Below are 27,001 nucleotides of genomic sequence, written 5' to 3'. Positions count from 1 at the left end.
TATGATGGTTAATGAGTTTCTGAGTCATGCCAACTTCCAAGTCATAATTATGAGAGCGCCGATTTGTGCCTGAAAACCAAAGAAAAATGAACACCTCACATCTACCAAAGACTGACATTCCATGTAATTAAACCCAAATTGAATGGCTATGATGTTATCGATGCAGTTTTTTAATCTTCGTAAAACTAACTTTTTTTTTCTTCATACAACTAACTTTGGGAATCTTTTCCTTTTCCATTTCTACCATCCACTGGATGCAGCGTAAGCCCCCATAGTAAGCACAACACAGTAATTAATCTGGTAATTATACACATAGTCCACAAAGAAAAAGTAAATAGAGTAAAATACATGTGAAACTTTTTTTGAGTTTCAGTTCCTATTAAAGCTCCGAAATAATGTCACACAAATCATTTTTAGGAATGTGTTGATGTTGTAAACGTAGGAAATTCCCACCAAGAACTTACCATTGTCTCTTTATTGACTTAACTCTGCTGACCTGAAATTTGATTTAGAGGCCAAATAGCACTAGTGCTATCTAGAGAGTAATATGAATAGGTGTTTCATAGATTCCTTTCCAAATAGTTTCTTTTGAAACTATGCATGCAATGCATTAAGAGAACTGAGCAGGTATGTAGAAATAGGCACTTTAAAATGCTGGGTGAAATTTCCTGTCAGTTTATTGCGTTTGGGGTTCTGCTATATATATATATATATATATATATATATATATATATATATATACTGTATATATCACTAACAAAGGGAATATGAAGACTATTACGAATATTATTCATGGATACTAGATCAGGACTCCGTTTGTCCATTGAAAAACTGCTCCATGTTGCTGGAGCATCAATTCTACCTCCCACATGTGTGAAATCGGACCGATCATGTTGTCTGTTGCTCCATAAGAGCTCTCTCTTGTTGTCACGCTGACCTCGACAATGGTCTTCATTGAAAGCAGCTCCATTCACTCTCACGTGTCACATGTCTCACTTTATCTTGCCAGGCAGTGATGCCGCTGGAGAAACAAGCGACTCAGAATGCAATGTGCAATGGCAGCTTCTAAAGAATTGGCACTGAAACATCATAAATTTAATTTCCTTCACACTACAATTACTTTTTGTTCCTTACACATACTTTGTCATCACACTTCTCTGAGACAATTTTACACAATGACTCAAATACTCACACTAGAGGATCCTATTAACAGTATCAATTGTTATAAAAAAAAAAGAGTGAGAAAATAATAGATGCAATTGGAGCCATACATGGTTTTGAACTCCACCTATGAGAGAGCAGTTTAAAGTTGAGTAACCCAACTGAACCAACAGCTCTGTGTCTCTTGTTCCTGTTTGAGAGGAAACAAACAAGTTACGTACAACATTGGGAAATGAGGTGTAAATAGCAGGTTAGGTTTGTGGTGGTACACTTTAAATTTGCAGTTGTGGATGAGGCTGTTACAGAAGAGCACTGCACCTGATTTCATGTGAAATTTGCACAGTGTTGGAAATTGTGTTGCTCTCATCATTGGCAGCAAGTTTGTTCTGACTTTGACAAAACTTCAAGTTTACATCTGTGACAATTGGTGCATTAATATAAATTATATAATTTAATCTATCGCATAGTTATATTTTATATAACAGCAGATAAAAGTAGGGGAGAAAGGGAGTAAAATGGGAGACGACTTTGCTGCATCCTCCTGCTTATATGCTGTGATATGTGATGGAGATTACAGTTTTTTTCCATTGCTTAAGCACAATTTTGAAAACAGGGACTTTGTCAAAACACTACACACAACAACACACCCAATCAGCAGAACACCTTTGCAAAATGAAACACTCTTGCAAAAACTATACACTAATTTATAAAAAACATATTTTGTTACCATATGAAACACACACGTTTCATTTGACTTAATGAAGTTTTAACCAGATACACACTGCTGTTGCTAACCTAAAACACTTTTAGCAATTCTACTTCTCAGTGATTAGAGTACTGTAAATGAAGTACACAGAGAAATTTACAATAAGTTCACCAAACACTACACAAGACCAATGCTGCAGACTGAGGAAAATATAATTTATTTCTCTCCATATACCCAAATCAGTCAACATGGAGAATTACAAGTAGTGTGCATAACACTGTTAGCTCAGTAAACAACAGACAAACATAAAATACGCTATCCAGTATAGCTTACAATCACAAAAAAAACAACAAAAAAATGATCTGACAGAGTACAGAAAATTCTAGACATTATCTCTTTGCCTAGCTGGATCTGGCCAGAGAATTTCATCAACATCACAGGCGATATCCTCATTGACAAGACAACCATTTTGAATGTCGAATCCATCCTTGCAAAGCTGCGGCGTCGACTTGGTCACAGGCGTCCTCCATGGCCTCAATGAGGGGTACCTGAGCCTGCGTGAATAAGGGCCACCTTCCTCCTTGTCGTTCTCGACCCTCAATCCTCAAATGTCACAGGGAGGGGTATCAACAGTGCTGATATGGTGCATACAATGAGCAGCTGATTACTGTTAACTGTAGACAGATTTTCTTTTACCTGTTTCCTTGTCAAAATGTCCTTGTGACAGATGCCACTGTATATCTGCTAAGATTTGGCTGAACTCTTAGTCCAGCCTCCCTCAGCGTCAATCCGTGGTTCACAACATGGTCCACTAGTGTTGCGTGACTTTCATTTGATAAATTTGGTCCTCTTCTTCTTTGAGCATATTCTCCGGCTTCAGGTCTTCGTCTCCCTCTCCCTCTTCCTCTACCTCCACCTCCACCTCTGGCTGGGCCTTTTCCTCTTCCTCCTTCTCCTCCTCTGTGGATTCCCCCTCTCACCCTCAGTATTCTTCTTCTGACTCCTTCCATTTTGGTTGAAGGCAGGTGAACTTACCTGCTGTATTTTATATAGTGTTTAAACCTGATTGGTGTGTCTACAATTAAGCAATGACGTGTTTGCATACCTGGTGGCTGTGTTTAACCAATTGGTTTATGGGTGTGTTCATTTGAAAGCCTTTGCTTTGAAATTGCAGGGAAATGACATCATGATAAATTTCCGTGTCAAATGCATACAAGGGTGTTTAGTGTTTTGCAATCACTGTGTAATGTTTTGCAAAAAGTGTGAAGCTGAAAATGTGCTTACAGTTGTGCAAATCTAGGCTAGTCTTTTGCTCCTTGAGTGTAAGGTTTTGCTAATTGTGGGAAAGTTTTAATTTTAGTGTAAGCAATTGTAAAAAACTGTAATAACATTCAAAAATATATACTACATATCAAACGGTTGTAATTAAGGCCAAATGCAGTCCATTAGTGACTCATGTTAAAATAACCTTGGGTAGGAGATACAGTTGAGAACTATTGTCGAGTCTTTAGTCTGAGTAGCTCAGTCTAGTTTGTGGCATTTATAGCCACCTACTGGACATATATCATACAAGAGCTGCACACTATTTGTTTTACAGGTTTCATGTTACATGCTTAAAAAAAGAGCAATGAGTTGAATCATTTATGTATAGAAAATCAATCTGAAACTTTAATTGATTCAGCTTTTCAGTTCAATACAAAATATTCTCTAGTTACAGCTTTGCAGAAGTGAGAATTTGATGATTTAATGTGTGAATGCAGTATTTTAGGGTTAGACCAAAATAAAAAAAGATATTATATATGCTGATTAGTTGATAGGTATCAATTTGCTCTTTGTTCTTTTTAACTTTAATGCACACTGCTGAAGAGCTGCCAGACAGATTTTCATTGTAGTCTAAGCACAGGACAAGACCAAAAGGTTTTTTGTTGCAACCCTACTTAAAATAAATATGCTATGTGAATGATGGAATCTAGTATTGATTTGGCAGGACAGACTTCGGCTGCAAGTCTCTAAATATCACTGTAGTCACTTCAAAGTCAAATGGTTGGGAGCAGTCTCCGAAGATATAACACAGGACAATACAAGATGGATTTGATGTGTGACAGTGTCACCAATTTATTACCATAGTATCAAACAGCTCACCCACAGTTGAGAAACTGGGCCTACAGTCCTTCCATCCTCTGAAAACAGTGAGGAGCAAAACAGACACTTATCAACACTCATTTGCCCTCTTAAATATAATGCGCTTATGAACAACTGTTACAGTAAACAGAATTAAAGACTGTGGTATGTGGCCCGTTATGCAAGTTACCTTTATATTTTGGTACACTAAAATACTCAAATTACACATTGGATGCGTTTAAAGAAAAGTATTGTTTGTATTACTTTTCTGCCACTGGTGAAATCTGCTCAGGTCACAAACTTAACTTACTGTAGTTAAGCGCACAATCAGAAGAATTTTACAGCTCATTAGGGTTGTAAAATTTTATTTGGAGAAATCTGTACATGGAGGTTTTGGCCTTCAGTGTGTTCACATGTATAAGCATAATGGGGACACAGACAGGTAGCTCACTGAAGATCAAGAGAAGTGCTATCCATTACTCAAAACTGGACAGGAAGCTCAGTACAATCTGCTTCAGTTTAGCATCTGATGCCTCTGAGATATGGCCTTCAGCTCTAAAAAAACAAAACAGAAAACAGTTAAAGTCAAATTAAAACTTATATAAAATACCCATGTTAATTGCTCAAACATTGTGGCTGAGAAATCTATCTCACCTGATTGCGGCAAGCAGGTCCTGGTGCTGGCTGAGGACGTGCTGCAGGAAAGCCTTCTCGAACTTCGTGATTTTGCTGGGCTCCATCTTGTCCAAGTGACCCCTGACACCAGCATAGATGACTGTTACCTGCTCCTCAATGGCCATGGGGCCTGGAGAGGGGGTGGGGGAGACAAGAGTTGAGTTTTGCATTTTAAAAAGACATACAATACAAGCTTGGCATTTCTATTATACTTCTTGGGAAACAAATTGTTAAAGAAACTGACACTTACAATACTGTCCCTGTTTAAGCAATTCAGTGAGCCTGACACCCCTGTTAAGAAGCTGCTGGGTGGCAGCGTCCAGGTCAGAGCCAAACTGGGCAAAGGCAGCCACCTCACGGTACTGAGCCAGCTCCAGCTTCATGGTACCAGCCACCTAAAAGGGTATAAATAAAATTATTTATAATGCTCGAGATAGCAGCCTTTATTCAATGGAATGCAGGATTTGTTTAAAAAAATAAAAAAAAATAAAAAATAAAATGAAACGGAGCTACAAACTTTAGGGTGATGTCTGAATTGGGGTAAAAAAAAATAAACAAAGATGATACCTGCTTCATGGCTTTGGTCTGGGCAGCAGAGCCTACTCTGGACACAGACAGACCCACGTTGATAGCTGGGCGGATACCCTTGTAAAACAGCTCAGTCTCCAAGAAGATCTACAGCAAGCAGATAAAAGGTTACAATACAATAGCATTCTAATGAAGAACGTTTCATATACGATCCAAAACACAACGAACAATTTAGGACAATTTGACAAACCTGTCCGTCTGTGATGGAGATGACGTTGGTAGGGATGTAGGCAGACACATCACCGGCCTGGGTCTCGATGACGGGCAGGGCAGTGAGGGAGCCGCCGCCGAAGTTGTCGTTCATCTTGGCAGCTCTCTCCAGCAGACGGGAGTGCAGGTAGAACACATCACCGGGGTAAGCCTCACGACCAGGAGGACGACGCAGCAGCAGGGACATCTGACGGTAGGCAACAGCCTGAGTGGAGGAAGGGAAAAAAGTTAATTTACCATGGTTGCACTTGGGAATACTGCCACAATTACATCATATTATTATATATATATATATATATATATATATATATATATATATATATATATATATATATATATATATATATATATATATATATATATATATATATATATATATATATATATATTTAGATGCAATCACAGGCAACCTTTTACAGGGTATTCAGTTTTAATTACAACAGCAATCCGAGTCCTCACCTGCTTGGACAGATCATCATAGATGATCAGGGCGTGCTTGCCGTTGTCTCTGAAGTACTCTCCCATGGAGCAGCCAGAGTATGGGGCCAGGTACTGCAGAGGAGCAGCATCAGAGGCGGTGGCAGAGACCACGATGGTATACTTCATGGCATCAGCATCAGTCAGCCTCTTCACCAGCTGAGCAACAGTGGATCTCTTCTGCCCGATGGCGACGTAGATGCAGTACAGCTTCTTCTTCTCGTCAGTTCCCTCATTGAAGCGCTTCTGGTTGATGATTGTGTCAATGGCAATGGCAGTTTTGCTGGAAATTGGAGATAGATTTAAAAAAAAAAAAAAAAATACCACCACACATTACCAACTTTTGCAAAGCACCCAAGCATTGGCTATCATTAATCCATGGAATGGTTGTATGTCCAAATAAAGTACATATCTATTCCAAAGTATTTACCCAGTTTGCCTGTCACCAATGATCAGCTCACGCTGGCCTCTGCCAATGGGCACCAGGCTGTCCACAGCCTTGATTCCAGTCTGCATGGGTTCCCTCACAGAGATACGGGGGATGATACCAGGAGCCTTCAGACCCACACGCCTACGGATGCTGGAGCCAAGAGGACCCTGAGAAAAAGTAAATATGCATTTTAAAAGATGAACAGACATAAAGATGCTGACAAGTGTGCCAATAAAGCCATTTAATGTAAATAAGCAACAATTCTTTGTGTTGCTTTGACCAAAACTGGAATGTGATGTATTATTTGTGTTAATAAATAACAGTTACACATATACTCAAGTAATTAGAAGAGAGGGAAAACAATGTTTCTATTTAAAAACACAAGTTAAAGTGGCACAAGTGACCTTTCCATCGATGGCATTTCCCAGAGCGTCCACCACGCGGCCGAGCAGCTCCTCACCAACAGGGACATCCACAATGGCACCAGTCCTCTTCACAATGTCACCCTCCTTGATCAGCTTGTCGTTACCGAACACCACAACACCAACGTTGTCGGGCTCCAAGTTCAGAGACATGCCCTGGGAGGAAAAAAATAAATTTGAACTCAAAAAGCACAATGATGTTTGAAAGCTCGTCGCTTTGACCCACAAAGTATAACTGAAGGTTAACTGAAGATAATGTCTATTTAAGGTTTGAGAGCATTTCACATTTCAGTTTATGGGAAGGGAAAAAAAAAAAAAAAAAAAAAAAACAGACTTCAGTTTTGTCAATTCAAGATAAGTGCACTGTATAATTATTGCAATAGGTTGGTCTTAAGTTTAGCTTTACTTAGCCCAGAAACAAAACGTGTTTTTATGTGTCCTTTTATACATACCTTCAGTCCAGAAGAAAATTCCACCATCTCTTCTGCCTGGACATTCCTCAGCCCGTACACTCTGGCAATACCGTCACCAATGGACAGCACACGTCCTGTCTCCTCCAGGTCGGCAGAGGTGTCAGCTCCCAAGATCTTCTCCTCCAGGATTGAAGACACCTCGGCTGTGCCTGCGAGAAACAAGACATGCTTGTTACAGGATCTTGCTTGAATAATCCCAGATTTAACAAAAAGGTCAAATTTAGGAAAACCAGATCTATAAATTCAAAACATCTTGATATAAAACTACAAGACAATACAGATTTTGGTTATTGTACTGCAAAATATCCAAATTACAGTCATACAATTTTCTGAACATAAAGCCACTTGAGTTACACAGCAAAAATGTTTTCTAAAACATCCACCACTAGCTTAGTATAAATATTGTAAAGGCTAACAATAAAGAAACACAGCTCAATTGCAAGTGAAAGATATTGTGACATTGCTGAGATTTTGTCAGCATCTCTTCTACGCAAAGGATAACTTTATTACTCTCTTTACTTAACATTTTCAGGTAAGCTATATAGAAAGTCTTCACAATGGCACGTATGAATACTGATGTGCTTGTTTGTTCAGATATACATGTAAACCTGTAGAATGCGATCCTGTTAATTTGACATAGCAATTACGAAGACAACTTCTGTACACAGATCAATGACCTTCATAAATCACCTTTAGGAGCTGATCTATAGTGTGGAGGATAAAGTTTCTGTCATGTTTTTTTTACTTACCGATCTTCTGCAGCCATGGTCTGTGTGTGTGGAGGTGGTTGACCCCAACGCAGGCGGCCGGTACAGCCTTGGACACCTGATTTATCGACAGACAGATTTGATTAAGCGTTAACAGCAAATAAAAGTTGCCTAAACATACTGCAGCGGCAGTTAAAATGTGCAGTTTAAAAGCTGAGCTAACGCTGTGCAGCGGAGACGACGTGCGCTGTCAGGCTTCCTGACCTTCAAAGCGTGGCTGAATGAGCCCTTAGCTGGTAGCTAGCAATTAGCTTGCGTGCTAACTTAAGCGCTGCTTGCTGCAGGACGAAGACGTCGTTTCACAAGGGCAACTTCAACAAACACACTGTATAAGACAATTTCGAGGTCACTAACGCGAACTATGATTTAGGAGAGTTTAGGGCCGCATTAATAAGTCGATGACAAGGCAGCTAGCGGCCTTAACATTAACGTTACCCTTCACGCCCATAATGTTCACGTTGATATTAGATAAACTTGCTGCAACATATTTATTAGATATAGATAGTTTAAGTATAATACTTACAAATCCAGCCCTTCTGGGCAGGGTCCTGGCCAAAGCTGCTGCAACTCTCACGGTTAACATTTTGTCGGGTTGCTAATGACCTGTCCTCCACCACTAGCGGCTTCGACCTGGCTGTGAGTGAGAATGTAATGGCTGAATGAACTCTTCTTCTATTTATGTGACACTGACGTTAAATGTCCTGTTCTACAGCTCTACTCTGCCCCCTGCCGTCATGGAGATGAGACTAGCCGCAATACTTTTTAAAGGTCCCATGACATGGTGCTCTTTGGATGCTTTTATATAGACCTTAGTGGTCCCCTAATACTGTATTTCTGAAGTCTATTTCCTGAAATTCAGCCTTGGTGTAGAATTACAGCCACTAGAGCCAGTCCCACAATAAGCTTTCCTTAGTATGCTATGTGCCATTCTGTGTCTGTAGCTATTGAGGAGGAGAGAGAGGGGGGGGGGCAAGGTGGAGGGTGGGGGTGTGGCCTTGACCAACTGCCACTTTGCTTGTTTGAAAGCCATGATGTCTCTCTCTCTCTCATGGGTGGGCCAAATTCTCTGGACGTGCAAAGCAGAGAAAGGGGAGGTAACCTTGCTCCTTATGACCTCATAAGGAGAAAGATTCCAGATCGGCCCATCTGAGCTTTCATTTTCTCAAAGGCAGAGCAGGATACCCAGGGCTTGGTTTACACCTATCGCCATTTCTAGCCACTGGGGGACCATAGGCAGGCTGGGGGAACTCATATTAATGTTAAAAAACCTCATAAAGTGAAATTATCATGCCATAGGACCTTTAATAACTTTATTTTGGACAAAGCTGTCCAACTTGATGTTATAATATGAAGGATATGTATGTAGCCTATATGGGTGGATACAATATTAATAAACACATATATAGGCCTACTGACCATTAATTTAGTGCCCATATTATGAAAAAAAAACCTTTTTCTGCGATTTGGGGTTTTCTTTTGTGTCTCTGGTGCTTCCACACACATACAAACTTTGAAAAAAATCCATCCATGGTGTTCTGAGTGAGATACGGTTTCTGAATGTGTCCTGCCTTCAGTCTCCTAGTGAGCCGTTCAAAATCGGCTCGGACTGTGACGTCACAGTCCGAAATGAGCTGGCTAACCACAACCGTTAGCTTGTAGCGTTAGCATGCTAACGCTAGCATGCTAACGCTAGCATGCTAACGCTAGCATGCTACATCGTTCTCAATAGCAAAGCACTGCTACAACACACACAAGTTCACCATAATCTACAAAATAACTACTTACATGTGTGCCCTCATTTAGAAGTCTCCCAGCTAATCCTGCCTTGTAACTGACTGAAGTTGGAGAAACAGGCTCTCTTTTACTATCTCTAGAGTTAGCTAGCTGACATGATCTAACCAGGTGAAAAGAGGATCTGCAGCAGTGAGAGAGAGCTGTGCAGTACAACAAAAATATGGTGTTTTTTGAAAATTAAACCATTTAAACCTATTCTGGTACAACCTTAAAATACAGTTATGAACCTGAAAATGAGCATAATATGGGCGCTTTAAACCTGTCTCTTGTGAGTCCCACAACTTTATAGAAGTGCAACATGGAGTGGAAAAAATAAAAGGCCCTTCATATTCTTCATGAGTGGAGAACTACAGTTTTTTTTTCTTTTAAATGTAGCTAACTTCTTGTGTATGGTTTTCACTCTAAACATTAAGCAATAGCCGATTACTATTATTTGTATTAAGATGAATTGACAATGCTGGACAAAGGTCCTTGCAAGCCTAAAGTAAGTTTCAGCCAGAGGTCATCAGGATCTTCTTTATAAAAAATGGTTATACTACAGTGTTCATGTAGGTCCCAGCACATTCAAGTAGGCCTATCCTCGGAAATGAGTGAGCCGACAGATTGGCAAAAGAGGCAGTTGAAAAAAAAATCGTTGAAGTCTATATTCAATTATCAAAATCAGAGGTTAATTATGACAGAGAAAGCTTGTTAAATAATTAAAAAGGTTTTATGGAGAAGGGGTGAGATTAAATAAGTGTGCATAGGCCTACTTCTCCCCACTCCTTTTCAGACATGAACAAAAATGATGATGTATCTATGTCATCTAGCCTATTATTATTATCATCTGAATGACCTGGTTTCCGGTTTTCTTTTACATGTTCAAAATAAATTTCAAAGAAAGAAAGAAAGAAAGAAAGAGGGAAAGGCATAACGTAGAGAAAAGTAACTTATGCCACTATAGTGGCAACAGTTGGGATAACGTAATAAAAGGGAGACATTAAACTAAATCCAAAAAGGAGTAGGTAGGCTATGTTAAGAAGTAAGGGAACACAATGGAAAGAGCAAGTAATAATAAGCAGGCTGAGAGTTGGACACAGCAACCTAAACAAAACACATTACAGGAAAGCATCTGTGTTTTTGTGATCATTGTGTGGTAGGCCTACCAGAAACTGTAGAGTAAGTGCTTGTTATAGTTGCAGGAAATATGTAGGCCTATCAGAAGGAAACAACATGTAAGAAGAAATTAAACGATTTGGGATAACAGAAGCAAAAGTGAAGAACATACTGCAGTGTGGTGAAAGTAGACAAGGCAGAAGTTGCTTGGTCAGCTTCCTAAGGAGAACACGACTGATGAGGAAAATCCGACATACTGAACACTGTAGGAGTTAACTACCTCCAGAAGATGGCAGTAGTACAACATTAAGGATGCGAGCTGCAGTTAAAACCCAAAGAAGAAGAACTGTGCCGCAACATCGCCCTCTTGTGCTCCGGATATCAAATGACATGTCTGCTTTTGTCAACGACAACCCGGTCGAGTCAGACAGTCGTTTCGTTGGGTTTGCCTGTGGTGCTAGCCAGCCAGCAACAACCAGCCGCCTGAATGTAGATCCGCATGGGCTACTTCACCTCTTTCTCACCAGATAACCCAGCGGAATCATAAGATAAGGATCCCAGGATGGTCTTAGTGCATGTCGGATATCTGGTTCTTCCTGTATTCGGCTCAGTAAGAAACAGAGGTACGGTTTTAATATTCATATCGATCCAAAACATGTGCCCTGTTTATCTTAATATTCACTGCAGCTGTCTCTGGCTACCTCGAGTTTAGCCGTCGGGTTAACGTTAGCTATAGAAAAAATTCACCGTCAAATTATTCAAGAAACTGCCCGCAACGTGCTACTACTTCAATTCATATTAACTGCAGATTAATATAAACACCCGAATAATATTGTTTGACGGGCGAAATTCCGCTTAATTTTAGAAAAATACCGCCGCTTAAGATAAGCTAAGTGGCTCGTTGGCACAGGCTATACCTTGGAACGGAAACATTTCTCACAAAGGATTTCACATGCACGGATCTCACATTTATTTTCTTAGGATGGCGAAGGCATGACCCGCCCTACTCTCCCTCTGATTGGTTAGTACTCGTTGGCTAATCTGATTGGGTTGGTTAGGTTTAGACAAGAGGAGTGGGATTGGTTAGTGTAAGGTAAGCCAATCGGATGCAGAGTAAGGCGGAACATGCCTTCGCCATCCTAGGAAAAAAAAAACATACTCGCGCACGGGGATGCGTGCTATAGTGTCGGATGTCAAAACCACATTGCCGTATAGACAGTAGTAGTGTCAGACAATGTTATCCGAGATACATTTTAATGTATGTGCGATTTTTATTTGACTAACATTACCAAAATGTTATTATTTCCCCCAAGGCTCTATCGTGTATCTGCACTGTAAAAATACCGCAAAATAGACGTAGCCTTTCCAGCCAGTTTATCTGTGCCTGGATGATGTCATTTGAAGATCATCTGCTTCTGCTAGCGCTCGCCGTTTTTCTATCGTGATTTCAGTAGGCTATTATCCGTGTCAATTGGCCAATGTCATAATCGATACATGGCCAGTTGCCCGGGGAGCGTGGACCTCTGAGCCACTAAAGTATTAGTCGCCCTTTTTATTATTTGTTAATTGGCAATTCAGCAGCTGTTTGTTTGAAGCTGCCGAATTGTAAAAAGACCTGAGTATGCGGTCACAGTTAAACAATAGTAGTAAAGCTACAGTGTAACATTAATTTCATAACAGTGGCATCAATGATTTCATTGTGCTTTTATTTCTGTTCTTATTTCCCTGTTTCATAGTATGGAGGCTGGCTCTACATTCTGCATTTATCAGATCTTTGTCGTCCCCCCCATTGTGTAGCTAATGATCATCTGCTGCTGTGTGGTGTGGCGTGGCCTCTGCCTGTTCTCTGCATTTAGCTGTATTGTGAATCCCTTCTTCATTTCCTCTTTCCATCAGAAGACGACATTGGTATTAAAAAGCACCCCCTCCCAAGATGTATTTAGCCATAGACTTTCCATGTTGAGCAGACTAAAACAATAGCTAACACCTAGAACAGAACACCTTTTTTGTCTTTTTTTCTGTCAAATTGCTGTAGCACTGAGTAAACATTTTAGCTCCTTTTTTAGATATCAGTTAAATGTCATTGTGTACCTCCCATCCAGTCTTGATAGACAACATGCTGTAAATTCCTGTAAAGTGGATACATTTTGCATGATCTTAAATACTGCACTGCATTGTTGAACACCAGAATTCGGCTCATCTTCCTTCTCTTCACACAAGGTGCAATGTACATGATTGAAGTGACCTATAATTTAAAAAAACAAAACATGCAAGTAATTGGAACCTAATGCATGCCGTTTTATTGTTAAAACCCAGCATTCCAGCAAATGCTGTCATGTGATCACTTGAAATAATTGAAGGTACACTGCACCTGCACACAACAACCTGCCATAACCGTCTCCATTTTTGTGTAATCCTTTTTGTTCCCTTTGCAAATTTCAAGCTTCGAATCACACTGAATTGTCAGGGCTGTTTGCCCCTTACAGGCAAATGAAACTCTAAACATTTTCGTAAGCAAAACATGCTCACTGGTGGTTCATCACTTCCCAATTTTCCCCACTAACATAAGGCCAAAATGCTATCCATTTCACAGGGATGCCTATTTTCCTGCACTGCTAAAGAGATCCTCTATTAGTAATAACGTCTTTATTGTTTGGTTGTGGTCTCTCTTTACCTTTTGTTCTGGTAATAGTACTTTCAATGCATGGTCACATTTATGATTCATAATTTTTTGTTTTTGTTTTTCTACATTGACTAGTGAAAATCCAATGTAATCTTTCTGTAGTAAAGATGTACCCTGCTGTACTGAAATCATGTGCTGTAGCCAACACGTCTGCTCATTGGATGCTGCTTTTGTTCTTTTTAACCCTATATGGAGCATGGTGGGCCTTGCCTTCAGTCTATGTTGTTTATTTTTGTTGCATGGATTTATACTATTATTACAAACAAACGAGAAAAAAAACACAAATTCCACATATACTAATATTTTTCAATAAAGAATATAGTGTTTTTCCTAACCTTCAGTGTGCTTCTTGCTGATTTCCATTTATTGTCCTCCCTCTCCTTGTCCCTACCTGCCCCCCTCCACCCCCCACCCACTTCCTGTCCTGCTGTGACAAAGATAGACAATTTCCACGCTTCCTCCATCACAGAGCCTGAATGAGTCTATCTGCTGTCATTCATGGTGATTGCTTGAAAACGCAGTGTGTTACTTACAGTCTAGACTTGAGCCTTTGACCCATGGCAGCAAGGTCATCTCTTGTCTGCCCGGCAACACTGGCGGCCTGAAAATATTGCTGAAAGGTCATACTGCTTATCTTTGCTGGGGTTGTTTTAAAATCATACTGCGTTTTTCAAGTGTACTCCTAGTAAATGCAATGTAGACTTTGCCTATTTCCTCATGATTTTTAAAAATATTTTCACTCTACATCAGAATTCTTCGTCTCTTTTACACTGTCAAAGTAGATTATATTTAAACCGTACTGTAATTTTACTGCACAGTTTTAATGTATGAACTCTGTAAAATTCACTGCTTCAGTTTCTGCCAGATGGACGTAACCGAGAACATTGAATCGTGCTCCACTGCAGACCTATCATGGCTCCCTTTAGCCAGGTTTTTCTCAAGTTCTAAAAAGCTGGAACTGTTATTGCTATTTCTCATATCTTCCATAATCAAAAAGGTCTTTAAGTGTAAGCACAGTATTAAAACCATGTTGCACCACAGCACAAGTTAGTCTGTATTTTAGTCCCTGTTGAGTCTCCTCAGCAGTCTTTGCTGCAGTTGCCAAATAGCTGTGGTTGGAGAGAGTAAAAAAAGCATTCAAGCTATTTCCTCTCAACTCCTGAATGTTCATATGGGAGTGTTCATATGTGAGAACAACAAGTAGAGCTACACTGTATGTTAGAAGACACAAAGATAAAGTAGGTTTCAGTTAAGCACAGATGTATAATAATTAGAATTTATAGTCTGGTTTAATTTTTAAGGAGGAAGGAATTGTTCTTTACGGTTACATACAGTATATGGAGACTTGGCATCTAAACAGTTTAATGTATATCTTATAGACAGCCAGGTACTAAAGGTTTTACTTGGAGTGCACTGACCCACTGTCTGCTGCTGAATTTACAAGAACCGAGCTGCGTTGAAGACCATATACTGGTAGATTTAATCTGTTCTGATCCAGTTCGCTTGTCTGTGAATCGGAAGACCAGGAGTCGATCCAGAGGTCGGAAATGCAATTAAAGAAATGAAAGCTCGCGTTTTGTGTGCAGGACCAAAAATGGTTGTCATGTTCATGGTATTTGTGGTAACCATTTTCCCACCCCCACAGAAGTATTTGTCACCCTAGGTAAGAGTTAGGGCTTCATTAACATGCTATATCACACACACACACAGTGACACCACATTTCACCCACAATTAATTCCAGCTAATCTGCCCCCTCAGGTGCCTGACAACTTCTCCTTATCCTCTACAGGATCCCATTTCAACCGGCAACAGCAGCAGCAGCAGCAGCACAGCCATGCTACCTCTTGCCGGCACTTCCAGTTAGGTCCTCAGGCCCCGCTGCCCATGGATTTCCCCATGCCCCACCCAGGGCAGCCACAGTCAGGCATTAACCCCCACCTGGCCCCTCCGGGCCATCAGCATGGCCCTCCGCTCCATCCGCCCCTCAACCCCCTGCCCGCTCCCCAGTTCCAGGACATCTCTGCCCCCCCCTTCCTACCTCAGGCATTACACCAGCAATACCTCCTCCAGCAGCAGATCCTCGAGGCCCAGCACCGACACATCCTGCCAACCTCCAGGTATCCACACAGGTTTGCAGGGAAATTTAAAAGTCAAAAGAAATATAAAAACTGAAAATGTTTCCACTTAACCTAATGGTTTTGCATTGATTGAATATTTAACAATTTGTCCCAGGACTTATTATTATTTTTTTTTTAAATGATTATAACACACTGTATGAAATGGTTATTTGTCTTAGTAGACGCAATCCAGACAGAGGTCCTCACCAGGCCCACAGACTTCGGCCTGGCTACGAGTTTGCTCCCCCTCTTCATGTCCCTCCTCAGTCTGTGGTGCAGCAGCCCCGCTACCTGGCTGAGGGCACAGACTGGTAAGCAATATACTTCTTTTATAATGCAGCATGTAGAGCCTCAGACGCAATAGGTCTCAGCTATTTTTATTTGTTAGAAAAGTACATTGTCATGATCTAAATTACATACCAACAGTCTTATTAAATGGTACAAAATAATATATTACTAATATTTACACAACTAATAATTCAATTTGGAGTTGAAAACAGCCCCCCCAAAAATCAACTCTTATTAGACAATAAAAGTGGCTATAAACAATGTAAACATCTCCACAAATGTAACATGAAATACATAAGGAGTTTCTTTTGCGCAGTGTGACAGAAGAAAACAGTACCAGCTACTTTGCTCTTGGTAAAAAAAAGATGTAGGTTTAAATTTCATACCAACAGAAATGATACAGAATTGTAGACTACTAATTTCTGCACCAATGATACTCAGTCAGACAATACATCCTTTTTTTGTCAGCTTGTCTTAGTTTGATTGCAGCAGATCACCATCAAATCTGGGTCAAGACTAGATGAAAGGGGTTTAAGACCAAGTAGAAAAAAAAAACCCAAAGCAAACCAACTCTTAGTAGACACTAAAATTGTCAATAAACATTGCACGTCTTGCTGAATGTAGCAATAATGCATAAGCAGTTTCATAAGGGGTAAAAAAGTGTAGTTATGTTTTGTAATGCAGGAGAAAAATAAAGGCGGGAAGGGTAACTAAATAAAAGCAATGTAAAAGCAAAATGGGAAAGAGTGCTTCATATTGACATATCAGATAGTGATTGGCAAAATGTGGTTATTTTTTATTATTATGAAAATCTGAGATCTGACAAAAACACCTAAGAGCACAGGTTATGAAGACAATCACAAGACCAAGACATGACCAAACATAAGGGGAGAGGGGTCAAAACTGAACTCAAGTACTGCAGCTCCAGTTATAACTTAAGCCAGTGGTATGCAATCTTTTTTTGTCTGAAGAACCTGCACAGCAAGAACCCCTTTCACTGACAGTCAATCATTTTAACTATTTATCTAATACTTTTTGCCAACTATGTCAATTGCTATTCTATTATTTTTAGCTAACAGTTTCCAACTGTTAATCCATTACTTTAAGGTATCTATTTCAACCACCTATCCACCAGTTTTTCCTAACTGCTTAGGCTTCTCTGTCTACTTGCTAGCTAGTTTTCGTGCACTCTCAACATGGTATTGTGTTGTTAGAGCTGACTTAATATGTGGATATATTTTTTATTCAAACTGGAATTTCTATTTTCACAAATAAGTTGATCTTACTCCACAATCGTTCTAAGTAACTGGAGAAGTAGCCCCTCTGGTACAAGTACCCCTGCTTGGGAATCAGTGGCCTAAATAATGCTGTGGTAACCCACTGTTATAAAAAAAAAACAGGTTTGCCAGAAACACTATGAAATAATGACTTGTGTGCCATCGGCTGATTTGGTTTTTGGTTTCTGTCCAGGGATCTGAGTGTAGATGCTGGGTTGCCCCCCCACCAGTATCACATCCATCCACTTCCGCAGCACTATCAGCACTACTTGACCTCTCCTAGGATGCACCACTTCCCTAGAAACAATGCCTCAACACAAGTGGTGAGCCCCCTCTCCCTCAGTACAATCAATCATGTACGTCTCCATGAACTCCTAGCGATGCTCCTCTGGGTTTCTCAGAATAATCTTGATACCCAGCAACAGGGTATGACCGGTGTTCCAGTTCTTTTTTTTTTCTGATTTCCACTGCAGAGCTGATGCTAGCTCCTTTATCTGTCTTCTTCCAGGTTGTCCATGAGATCAGAAACTACCCATATCCCCAGCTGCACTTGCTGGCTCTGCAGAGTCTCAATCCCTCCCGGCATGCGTCTGCTGTTAGAGAGAGCTATGAGGTTTGTGCTGCTGCTTCCTCTCTCTCCTCAGCAGATGAACCAGTCTGCACTATTTATCTTTTTTTTTTTTCTGTGACCAATGCTCTGGACAGGCTCGAGTGTGTAACTGATTTCCAATTACTCCGGCTTCCAGATGCCTCAAATTGTCCAACTGCCTTTAATGTAATGACATTTGTTTTCATTTAACAAAATGCAGTTGTTTTCTGAGAATCTCTTTCCTATTCCTTGAAGCACCAATTTAATTTTAGTATGCCACACTTGTATGTCTTTTGCATTTGAATATGTTATTATACAAAGGTTCATTTTAATCTTGACAGACATTACACTTTTACCTAAAAGAATGAAAAGACATGTTTCCTTTCTAGGAGCTTCTGCAGCTGGAGGACAGGCTGGGCAGTGTAAACCGTGGAGCAGTCCAAACCACCATAGAGAGATTCACTTTCCCTCATAAGTACAAAAAGGTGAAAACAAATGGTCAGCTTTTTACTTGCTAGCTAAGTGATGGATCTTGGAGGCATTGGACAAGAAATAAGTTGAGCTACATGAGAAAGATGGGGATGGAAAAGGGCAGCGCAGGGTCAAAAGGATCAAAGAGTGAAGAAGAGAGTGGAAAGATGGTCACGACTCTCACAGCAGTTCAAAGGTCAAACTTATTTCCGTTAGCAGATTAGTGAGGTCTGCAGTGTGCCCAATTCAAGGCGAGGGATGACTCATCCAGCTGTCTGCAGATATGTGCGTGGAATGAATTTTAAAAACCGTCTACACCGAGTATGACCCAAATACTCTGAAAAGAGTGTCAGATCATTTGCTACATTATGAGCAAGAAGAAATAATTGAGTCTTTTCCATCTGATGTCTATTTTCTTTTCTGGAAAGCATGATTAGGTGACTCTTTTCTTCTTCTTCGTCTGGGCTGACTCAGCCGCCCAGGGCATAAACATGACAGCTCATGCACGCAGATGCACGACACAGCTAAATAAATAAAGTCTGTTTGCCTTTCTCTCTCTGCAGAGAATACCCCAGGACCTGAAGATGTGTCTGGAGGATGAGGAGCTGGACACCGATGAGAAATGCACCATCTGTCTGTCAATGCTGGAGGATGGAGAGGATGTCAGGTATACGCTCATCTTCTTCTTTTTCAAAGGGGGGGCACTGTAAAGTGCCAGTATGGAAATGTTGGCCTGTCAGTCATTTTGTCGGTCACGTAGTCCACTACTTGTCTAGACTGAAATATCTCAATTATTCAATAGATTGCCTTGAACTTTTGTACAGACATCCATGGCCCCAAAAAGATGAATCCTATGGACTTCCCATGATCCCATGACTCTTCCTCTAGCGCCACCTGCAGGTTGACATTTGTGGTTTTTGAGTGAACTATTTGATAGATTGTCATGAAATTTGGTTTGGATAATTATCTCCCCCCTCAGGATGAATTGTAATAACGTTCTTCATCCCTCAACGATCATCTAGCGCCATTATCAGTCAAAATTGTAATTTGTCCAAGACTTGGGGTTTTGAGTAAATACCTGCAAAACATATGGCGTTCCCAAAACCTCAGCTTTACCCTGTGCGTTAGTCTTGTTCTCCAAAAGAGGATTGGTTTGGTGAGTTTGTTAGTAGATCTTCTTCTATGTGTTTCTTGCCTGGTGAGGTTTTACATTGGCTTGAAAATCCTGGAGACAGACATTATGGAATGTCTCATTTGTCCATAATATTTGTTTTTACATCCAACCTCTATAATGCAGTGGACTTAAGCACAGTGTTGTGACCAAAATGTAATCTTAAGGTTGTTTGGGCAAAGCTGCTTGAGGTCTTGTCTCCCCAGACAGACAACATTTGCTTGTGGCCGGTTAGCTCAGTTGGTAGAGCAGGCACATATATATTGAGGTTAATTCCTTGACGCAGAATGTCCAGGGTTCGAGTCCGACCTGTGACGGTTTGCTGCAATTCTTCCCCATCTCTCTCTCTCTCTCCCCCTTTCATGTCTGAGCTGTCCTATCATTAAAGGTGGAAATGCCCATTAAAAAAAAAAAACATTTGCTAATTTATATATATTCATAATGCTTTCCTTCAGAATGGATATACAATCTAAGCTCTTTTTAATTGTAAAATTGTTCTGCCATGTGAGTTCAAAGCATCAGTTTAGAAAATCCTATCACAGGATTTCATCCAGCTCTTCATCTTAAAAATACTGCCTGAAGGCAACATTAGCGTATCACGCAATCTTATGATGTGTGTCCAGTGTTGGGATCTGTCTAACTGGCAGAGAAAGTTATTTCCCTCAGTGAAAAAGAAAAAAAGAATGAAAGTTTTAGGTTTTCTGTGGTCGAGGGTGAATCTGGTGTTTGAATGCAATTCTATGTTCTTCAAGGCATTCATCATTCATGACTTTTCAGGTTTTGTTTATTTCTGAGTTACAAGGTTAATGGTAAAGAAGACCACTGTGAGAAGAGCATATGCCTTTGGTTCTGTGGATTTTTAGCAGCAGGCTAAGTTTCCCCCTCAGATAAAATCAAATGTGAACAGTGTGAACATGTGAAGTTTACTGACAACTTGTAACTTATAATATATTTATAAAATACAACATAAAAAACTTACTTTTTAAATTAAATCCTGGACTTATTTCCATTGTTGTCACTAATGTTCACACAGTTCATCAACCTTTTATCAAGACAAGCATCCAATGTATGACATGAAAAATGTTCGGAAAAATAGGAACTTAAAATAATCGGTTGTTTGGCTGTGAAGTTATAGAAATCTTTGAAAAAACGGTCATGGTGAGTTGAAGACGACATAATCAAATTGCTTGTGTTACTTTTTTGCTAATTTGATTGATCAACTAATCATTACACTTCTAAAACAGAAAAGGTAAAAAAGTATCAAAGACACAAAAAACAACAGTTGTATGACATAAATATCAATGAATAAAATCTTAGAGATCGAATCATAATCTTAGAAATTGCTTTTTGAACAAAAGACTTTCCAATGAAAATCATGAATCTCCAAGTTGGATAATTTTGATTATTCTTTTTCAGATAAACTGAAGAATTGATAAACCTCTACTTCTTAAGCTACATAAACCATTAATCAACCTGTTGGATTATCTAAAAGATGTACTGTCACAAAGCTGAAACACTTGCGGTTTATCATTTCTCATAAGTAAAGTTGACATGTTAGAGGTTACCTGGTTTTCAAAGGGCAACGATTAAATGTTGCTGAACATTTACTTGACGTCAAGTCCTACATTTCTGTCAAAATCATGACCGTGTCTCTTCTGTGTCTCTAGGAGATTACCCTGCATGCACCTCTTCCACCAGGCGTGTGTGGACCAGTGGCTGGCCACCAGCAGGAAGTGCCCCATCTGCAGAGTGGACATTGAGACCCAGCTGGCCCCCGACAGTTGATAGCTCCTGTCGACTCCTGCAGCTTTGGATCTGGTCTTGTTAATTCTTCATTGCCTCCCTCTGGGGGAAGCTCTGCCAAACACCCCTCTCTTCCCCTCTGCATCACTCAACGAGCCTGCCTTCTAAGACAGCAGTGACAGAGGGATCAACAAAGCACACTCACCTACAACACAACGAGGGATGGGGGTTGATGCATAGGTAGGAGGCTAGACTGAAGGTTGGTTTGAATGGACTTGCTGGATGTAAAAGGTAGGAGCGGAAACGTATGGACAGATGTGCTGAGGCTTCACACACAGATTCTGTCAGATTGTGTACCCTGTGTACATTTCTCCATACAGCCATCGAGAGAGGACACTGACCACCAACCTCCCCAGCTCAGTGTGGCGTATTAAGGCCATTTCTTTGCCACTACATCTAAACCCCCCAGGCCTGTGAAAAAAATCCTTTAAGCTGCATTCTGCCCAAGCCCTCAGCACATCTGTACAGAACATTATCAAATGATTAGCATGAGGTTGTTTGGTGTGAACTCTCGTAGCTGAACGCTTGTGGTGTAATGGAGTATAGTACTGAATAAGTATTTACAGAGTAACAGTGTTGTGTAGCAAGCAAAAGCCTTTTGAGAAATATGTTTGTGAAAAATAAACCCACAGAGAGGTTGAATATGGCTCAAATAAGAGAGAATATTCAGTGTGTTAATTAATCATAGACAATGAGGGAAGAGCTAGTTTTGTAAAAAGGCCAAAAAACCCTCTTTCTTGTCTAACATGGTTTTGGATTTACAGTTAGTAGATGCCATCAGAGTTGATGCTAAACCCGCTAACTGCAGGCATGGCTTCCAGTGATCTGTGTAGTGTCGTAGTTGGGCCTCTATTATCTAGAGCAGAGGCCTCAGATGTGCATGCTGTATGGCAGGCTTGGGCTGTGTTGTTAATATTGTGGAGCAGTAGAAACAGGGACTGTGTCTGTGCATGTGAACCGTATACTATGACTCTGACGATCCCACTCATTCATAGAGGAGGACAAGAATGCACCTAATACCCCGTCCCCACCTTCCTACACCCCCTCTTCCCCCACTCATCCCGAGTAGACCAAAGTTGCCCTTAGACACCGATCTCAGACCAATGTAGCATTTCTCTCCTGATATTCAAGGTTAGGATTCAAAGAGCTGCTAGTAGATCTGTGTCTAACTGCAACTCCTCTGTTGCCTCACTCATGGCATGATCATATGACATGAGAGGCCGGCATGGGCTTGAGGATGCAGTGCCTGACGTCTTGCCATCAGAGTGAATTAAAATATGACATTTGTATTACCTATTACCAGAACCTTATTGCCTATCAAACAAGCACATGTGATTTCTATATACAGTGAATCGGCTCCTTTTCATTTCAATCTAAGTTGCTCCCACTGTTGTGATTAAAAGACTGTGTCTGGTGTTACAGGGAAAATACAAACCTGCCTGTGATATGTGCTAGAATGTGTATGATTGTCCCCACCCCCCCCTCCTCCATGGTAGTGGTGTATGGTATTGCTAGAACAACTGTGATACGTTCAGTGATAGAAGCCGTTTTCTCTACATCATGCATGAACCATGGTGGCGTAGTTCACTTGAAGGAGGGTGAAAGGGAGAAAAAGCCATCCATTTGAAAATACCAAACAATTCTTCACATTATTTTGTTTTCAATTGTCTTTTTCTGCCATTTCCTTTTTCTTCTTACTTGTATTTTTATTTATTTTTTTGCTCACATGCCAATTTGGACATGGTACTAATATGCCGAGTCCTTGTCCATTTTAACCATAGTGAAGAAAAAGCTGCAATGCTGCAAAAACATATTTATTGTTGTTATAATGTAGCTTGTGTTTTGTAAATGCACTATAATATGGAGTTGCCTGATTCTTTTGGTTTGGTGGTGTGGGTTCCTCTTGTCCTAGATTTTGTGTTTCTATTAAGTTACAAGTATTTTCATGCTTCCTTGTGTATTATTGGAGGGTAACTTGACTGTTTGTGTTGCGTTTTTTTTCTTTTTGTATGAAACCTCCATCCAAAAAACTACAGACGGATGAAAATGGAGGTTTTGCTAGTTCACATAGAATGCTGTGATTAAAGATGCCTTAAGTATTTAACAATCATTATTTATTACTAACTGTAGCTAGCTAGCTATTGTGGTGGAATATTTAATGTCTCTATCTCATAACTTTGCAATTTAATCAATATATTTATTTAAAATAACACAAAATATAAAAAAAATAATACCTCATTATGCATTGGTCGGTAGGGATGCTTTTGCATGCCGTCTGTTTTCTTTTCAAAGGAAAAAAAAAAGAAACCTGTTAAAAAAATTGACTTGGGGGGGTGTTTCCCAACACATTTTCTAACCAGCATGGTGCTGTTGATCTGGATTACATTCCATTCATGTCACCTCTTGATTTTACTATTAAATCTTTTCCTTTAATAAACATCACCCCTGCTTTGATCTGAAGCAGATGGCGGGGCGCAACCCGTTTTTGTCTTAGTATGGCTCCACAATTAGCTTGCTTTTGTTATATGACACGGCTTTGTTTCCCATAATCAGTCATATTTGATTTAATTTTTGGTATTTGTTTGATTTTGACCATGTTCATATCATCTATCATATCTGGATCTCAAATTAGTGCTTATTATTTTAGGTCCCACATAATGATATGTATTTGTCCTTATGTATTGCTGGCAGTTGCTTTGTGTGGGATTTTGGGAAGTATCTAACATGCTAACTTGAGCCATTGGTCTTATTGAGCAAATTTCTGGTGTACTGTGGTCATACAATATAGATAGCGTGTTTTACACCTGGGTATAATAAGCTAACTTTGTTTTCGATGTGCATTTCTTATTAATACTCTACTAATCCTGCAAATTATTATACCATGTATTGGATTGGAATTAAGCTGGCTCTCACTGGCCTTACCCCATGTCGTCCACAGTGTACCCCATTACTCCAGAGCGAACTGGACAGTAGCCATAGTATTAACTCAAGCTGATGAACCGGAATGAACAGTAGAACTTAAAGCACAAGCTTTTTAATGCATGTCCTTCTCAGGTTTTCCTATGTGTATGTGGGAGTAGCTCTGTAGATGTGTTTATTATGATGCTGTACCTTCTTGAATATTTCAGATGTTTCTTTGCTGCTGAAAAAATGTTGATTATTAACCTGCCAGTGAAAAAGGGAAGTGGCCATCTTTGTACAACACACTGCTGTTTTGCTGTAACCGCGCAATGTTTTATGATCTTGAGTATTTTATAGAAAAGTAGAAGTATGTATCAATAATATGAAAGCAATAGCTAAATCATAATGAAGAATAACCTGATCAGTGAATATTGTGGAAAATCTTTAGATTCACTCTGGGTGGATTTTGTACTGTATTTATTACTAATGATGATGCAAAAAGTTGCATAGCTTAACCCAAACTGTTCTGTCTCTTTTTTATTTATTGTCTTGTATATGATCTTTTTGTATGTGTTTTTCAAATAAACTGCCTAAAATGCTGAGAACTAATCAAGTTGTTATTTGGCATCCTGTTATAATCATTTCCTTAAAAATACTTAATACTCAAACATTTTGAATTACATATACTGGCCAAAATGAGTTTAAAGTAGTATTGTAGTTGTAGTAGTAAGCAACTTAAGAGACATTGCAGTACATAAATGCCAATTATATGCTTGAGATCATTTAGAAACAGTATCAATGTCCTGCTCATTACATATCTTGATCACAATTCTTTAAAAAACTAATTTAAGGGATACTTACAAATGTTTGTTAAATGAGTATTGCTAAGCTATCATTGTGTAACCTCAAAGATCTGTGGGCTATAATTTGAATTTGTGAACTTTAATGTCATTATTTTGCTTACTGTGTTCCAAACAAAGCCGTTACATATACGATAGTCATTCAAATCTACATTTTATTATTATATCAATCCTTAATAGGCTGACAATTTCAACCTGAAACAATTTGTAGATTTGCAAAGTAACAATATAAAATAAACATTCTTTGTCACAACTTAATGTTTAGATAATATGGGAATTGTGGCATTTGTGTCAAAACAGTTGTAAAGACTCTTCAGGGTGAATACTGGTCTCATTTACTGGTTTGCCAAGTATCACAATATTAAAGTAACGTAACTTGAATACATCCCCTTACTTTTGGATTACCTCAATACAAAATATGCAAACAAAGTCAAAAGAAATAGCAATATGATGACTTTTATTTAAACTTAATGAAGCTCAGCATAAGTTCTTACAGGAAGACTTCATATTCCTTTTCCATCGCTCATAATGATCAGCCGTTTCATGGTATGTCACTTGTCAATAGTAAATCAGATCCAGCTGTGTCGTTGTTTGTTAAACTAATCAGAGTCGGCCATTTGTCACAAGCCTATCACAGCATGACAACCTGCTTTAAATCTGATCTCTCTTCCGCGGTTGGCAGTTGTCGTTTCAGGAAATAGAGTGCGTCCCGCCTCCTCCCCTTCTACCACCAGTGGTCACGCCCACGGCCTCGGGTCTCGCCTGCGCTTGGCTGTCGGTGGTTCCTGTGCAACTTCATCACCACCACCAGTGTCTGGCCTCCATTGGGGGATATGTTTGGGTTTCATTAACCCTTTATGACATTTGGTTTCGATGGAGTCCAATCTCCAGAGACTCGTTACATTTACATGTTTGTCTGTACAATAAATATGTTCATAATTGCAAGGAAGTCTCTCCTGATTGAAATACACATTTGTGTATTCTGTAAGACAACCGAACAATGTAACTTTAGAAAAGAAAATGGGAAAACCAAGATTTTTAGCATAAAAAAAATGTGTCCTCTGCTCAGTGTATTTTTAAAATACTACTTAGCATGAGGCAAATTCAGGCAGTACCCTAGACCTGCAATGAAAGTGCACAACACATGATAACATTGGTTTCCTTCGAGACCAGAGTGTTGTTGTGTGATACTTGTCAAGTGTAGTGTGTGTGCATGTGCATGGTAGTAAGCTGTTTTGTTGTCTCTTAGCAAAGGACTTTTATTGTGAAAGGTCAGAGTGGAAAGGTAGAGCTGTAATGCGATGCCGTTGACAATGTGTCACCTTGGTTCAGACTACAAAGCCTCCGTATTATTATTTTATTACCTTCATAAGTATACGTGTCACTCATAACACTCGGCTACATATCGTCCTTTATTTTAAAATGTGTTTTAAAATTGTAATCCTGTTAATAATCCCCATTTTTACTAAATGTATCGGTAATCCAATTACATCTAGAATGCAAAAAGCTTTCCCTCTCTGTTGCACGGTAATTTGCATGTGCAGAACAGTCAATAGGAACGCTCTCCCTCTCTCCGAAATGACCTGTGATTGGCAAAAGACTTCTGTCACAGCTAGACTATCTAAAGCCTGAAAACAAAGCCAAGAGGAAACGCAGAAGTCTAGTTTTCTCTCAGACCACTTGAATTACAATATTTTGAAAGATTACGACGAAAAAAATATATTGTTAACCACAGCTTTAACAGAATACAGTTATGTACCTTTTTTTGTATCCTAATTACATAACGCCGTTCCATGTATTCCGTTACTCCCCAAGCCTGCGTATAAGAGAGCGGGAAGGCTGGTCTTGTTTTCTTGGGCACAGGAATGATGGTGGACTTCTTGAAGCATGTGACTATGACAGACTCTCATCTGCTATGGGC

General features: G+C 39.7%; 2 protein-coding genes across 6 annotated transcripts; one reads left to right on the top strand and one right to left on the bottom strand.

Moving 5' to 3' along the window:
* Positions 1 to 3,957: 3,957 nt before the first annotated feature.
* Positions 3,958 to 8,704, bottom strand: LOC114555206 (ATP synthase subunit alpha, mitochondrial). The gene is made up of 11 exons (XM_028577437.1): positions 8,554 to 8,704; positions 8,013 to 8,088; positions 7,243 to 7,412; positions 6,773 to 6,946; positions 6,369 to 6,535; positions 5,921 to 6,221; positions 5,442 to 5,666; positions 5,231 to 5,338; positions 4,914 to 5,058; positions 4,643 to 4,793; positions 3,958 to 4,543 (listed from the first exon to the last, which is right to left on the bottom strand). Exons 1-11 carry the CDS (start codon positions 8,611 to 8,613, stop codon positions 4,465 to 4,467), a joined length of 1,656 nt encoding a protein of 551 aa, XP_028433238.1. The 5' UTR covers positions 8,614 to 8,704; the 3' UTR covers positions 3,958 to 4,464.
* Positions 8,705 to 11,074: 2,370 nt separating this feature from the next.
* On the top strand, positions 11,075 to 24,815 carry ark2cb (arkadia (RNF111) C-terminal like ring finger ubiquitin ligase 2Cb). Of its 5 annotated transcripts, none has more exons than XM_028578008.1 (8): positions 11,075 to 11,542; positions 15,393 to 15,720; positions 15,903 to 16,031; positions 17,479 to 17,608; positions 17,794 to 17,898; positions 18,264 to 18,359; positions 18,909 to 19,012; positions 21,184 to 24,815. In XM_028578008.1, the coding sequence occupies exons 1-8, from the start codon at positions 11,482 to 11,484 to the stop codon at positions 21,299 to 21,301; spliced, it is 1,071 nt and encodes a 356-aa protein (XP_028433809.1). In that variant the 5' UTR covers positions 11,075 to 11,481; the 3' UTR covers positions 21,302 to 24,815. The 5 variants fall into 5 exon arrangements, 4 of the variants coding, with proteins under 4 accessions (XP_028433809.1, XP_028433807.1, XP_028433808.1 ...); XM_028578006.1 differs by having other exon boundaries at positions 15,900 to 16,031; XM_028578007.1 differs by having other exon boundaries at positions 15,393 to 15,732; positions 15,900 to 16,031; positions 18,276 to 18,359.
* Positions 24,816 to 27,001: the final 2,186 nt, after the last annotated feature.

The sequence above is a fragment of the Perca flavescens genome, chromosome 5 (assembly GCF_004354835.1).
Source record: "Perca flavescens isolate YP-PL-M2 chromosome 5, PFLA_1.0, whole genome shotgun sequence".
NCBI lineage: Eukaryota > Metazoa > Chordata > Actinopteri > Perciformes > Percidae > Perca > Perca flavescens.
This window is presented reverse-complemented; position numbering and strand designations above follow the sequence as displayed.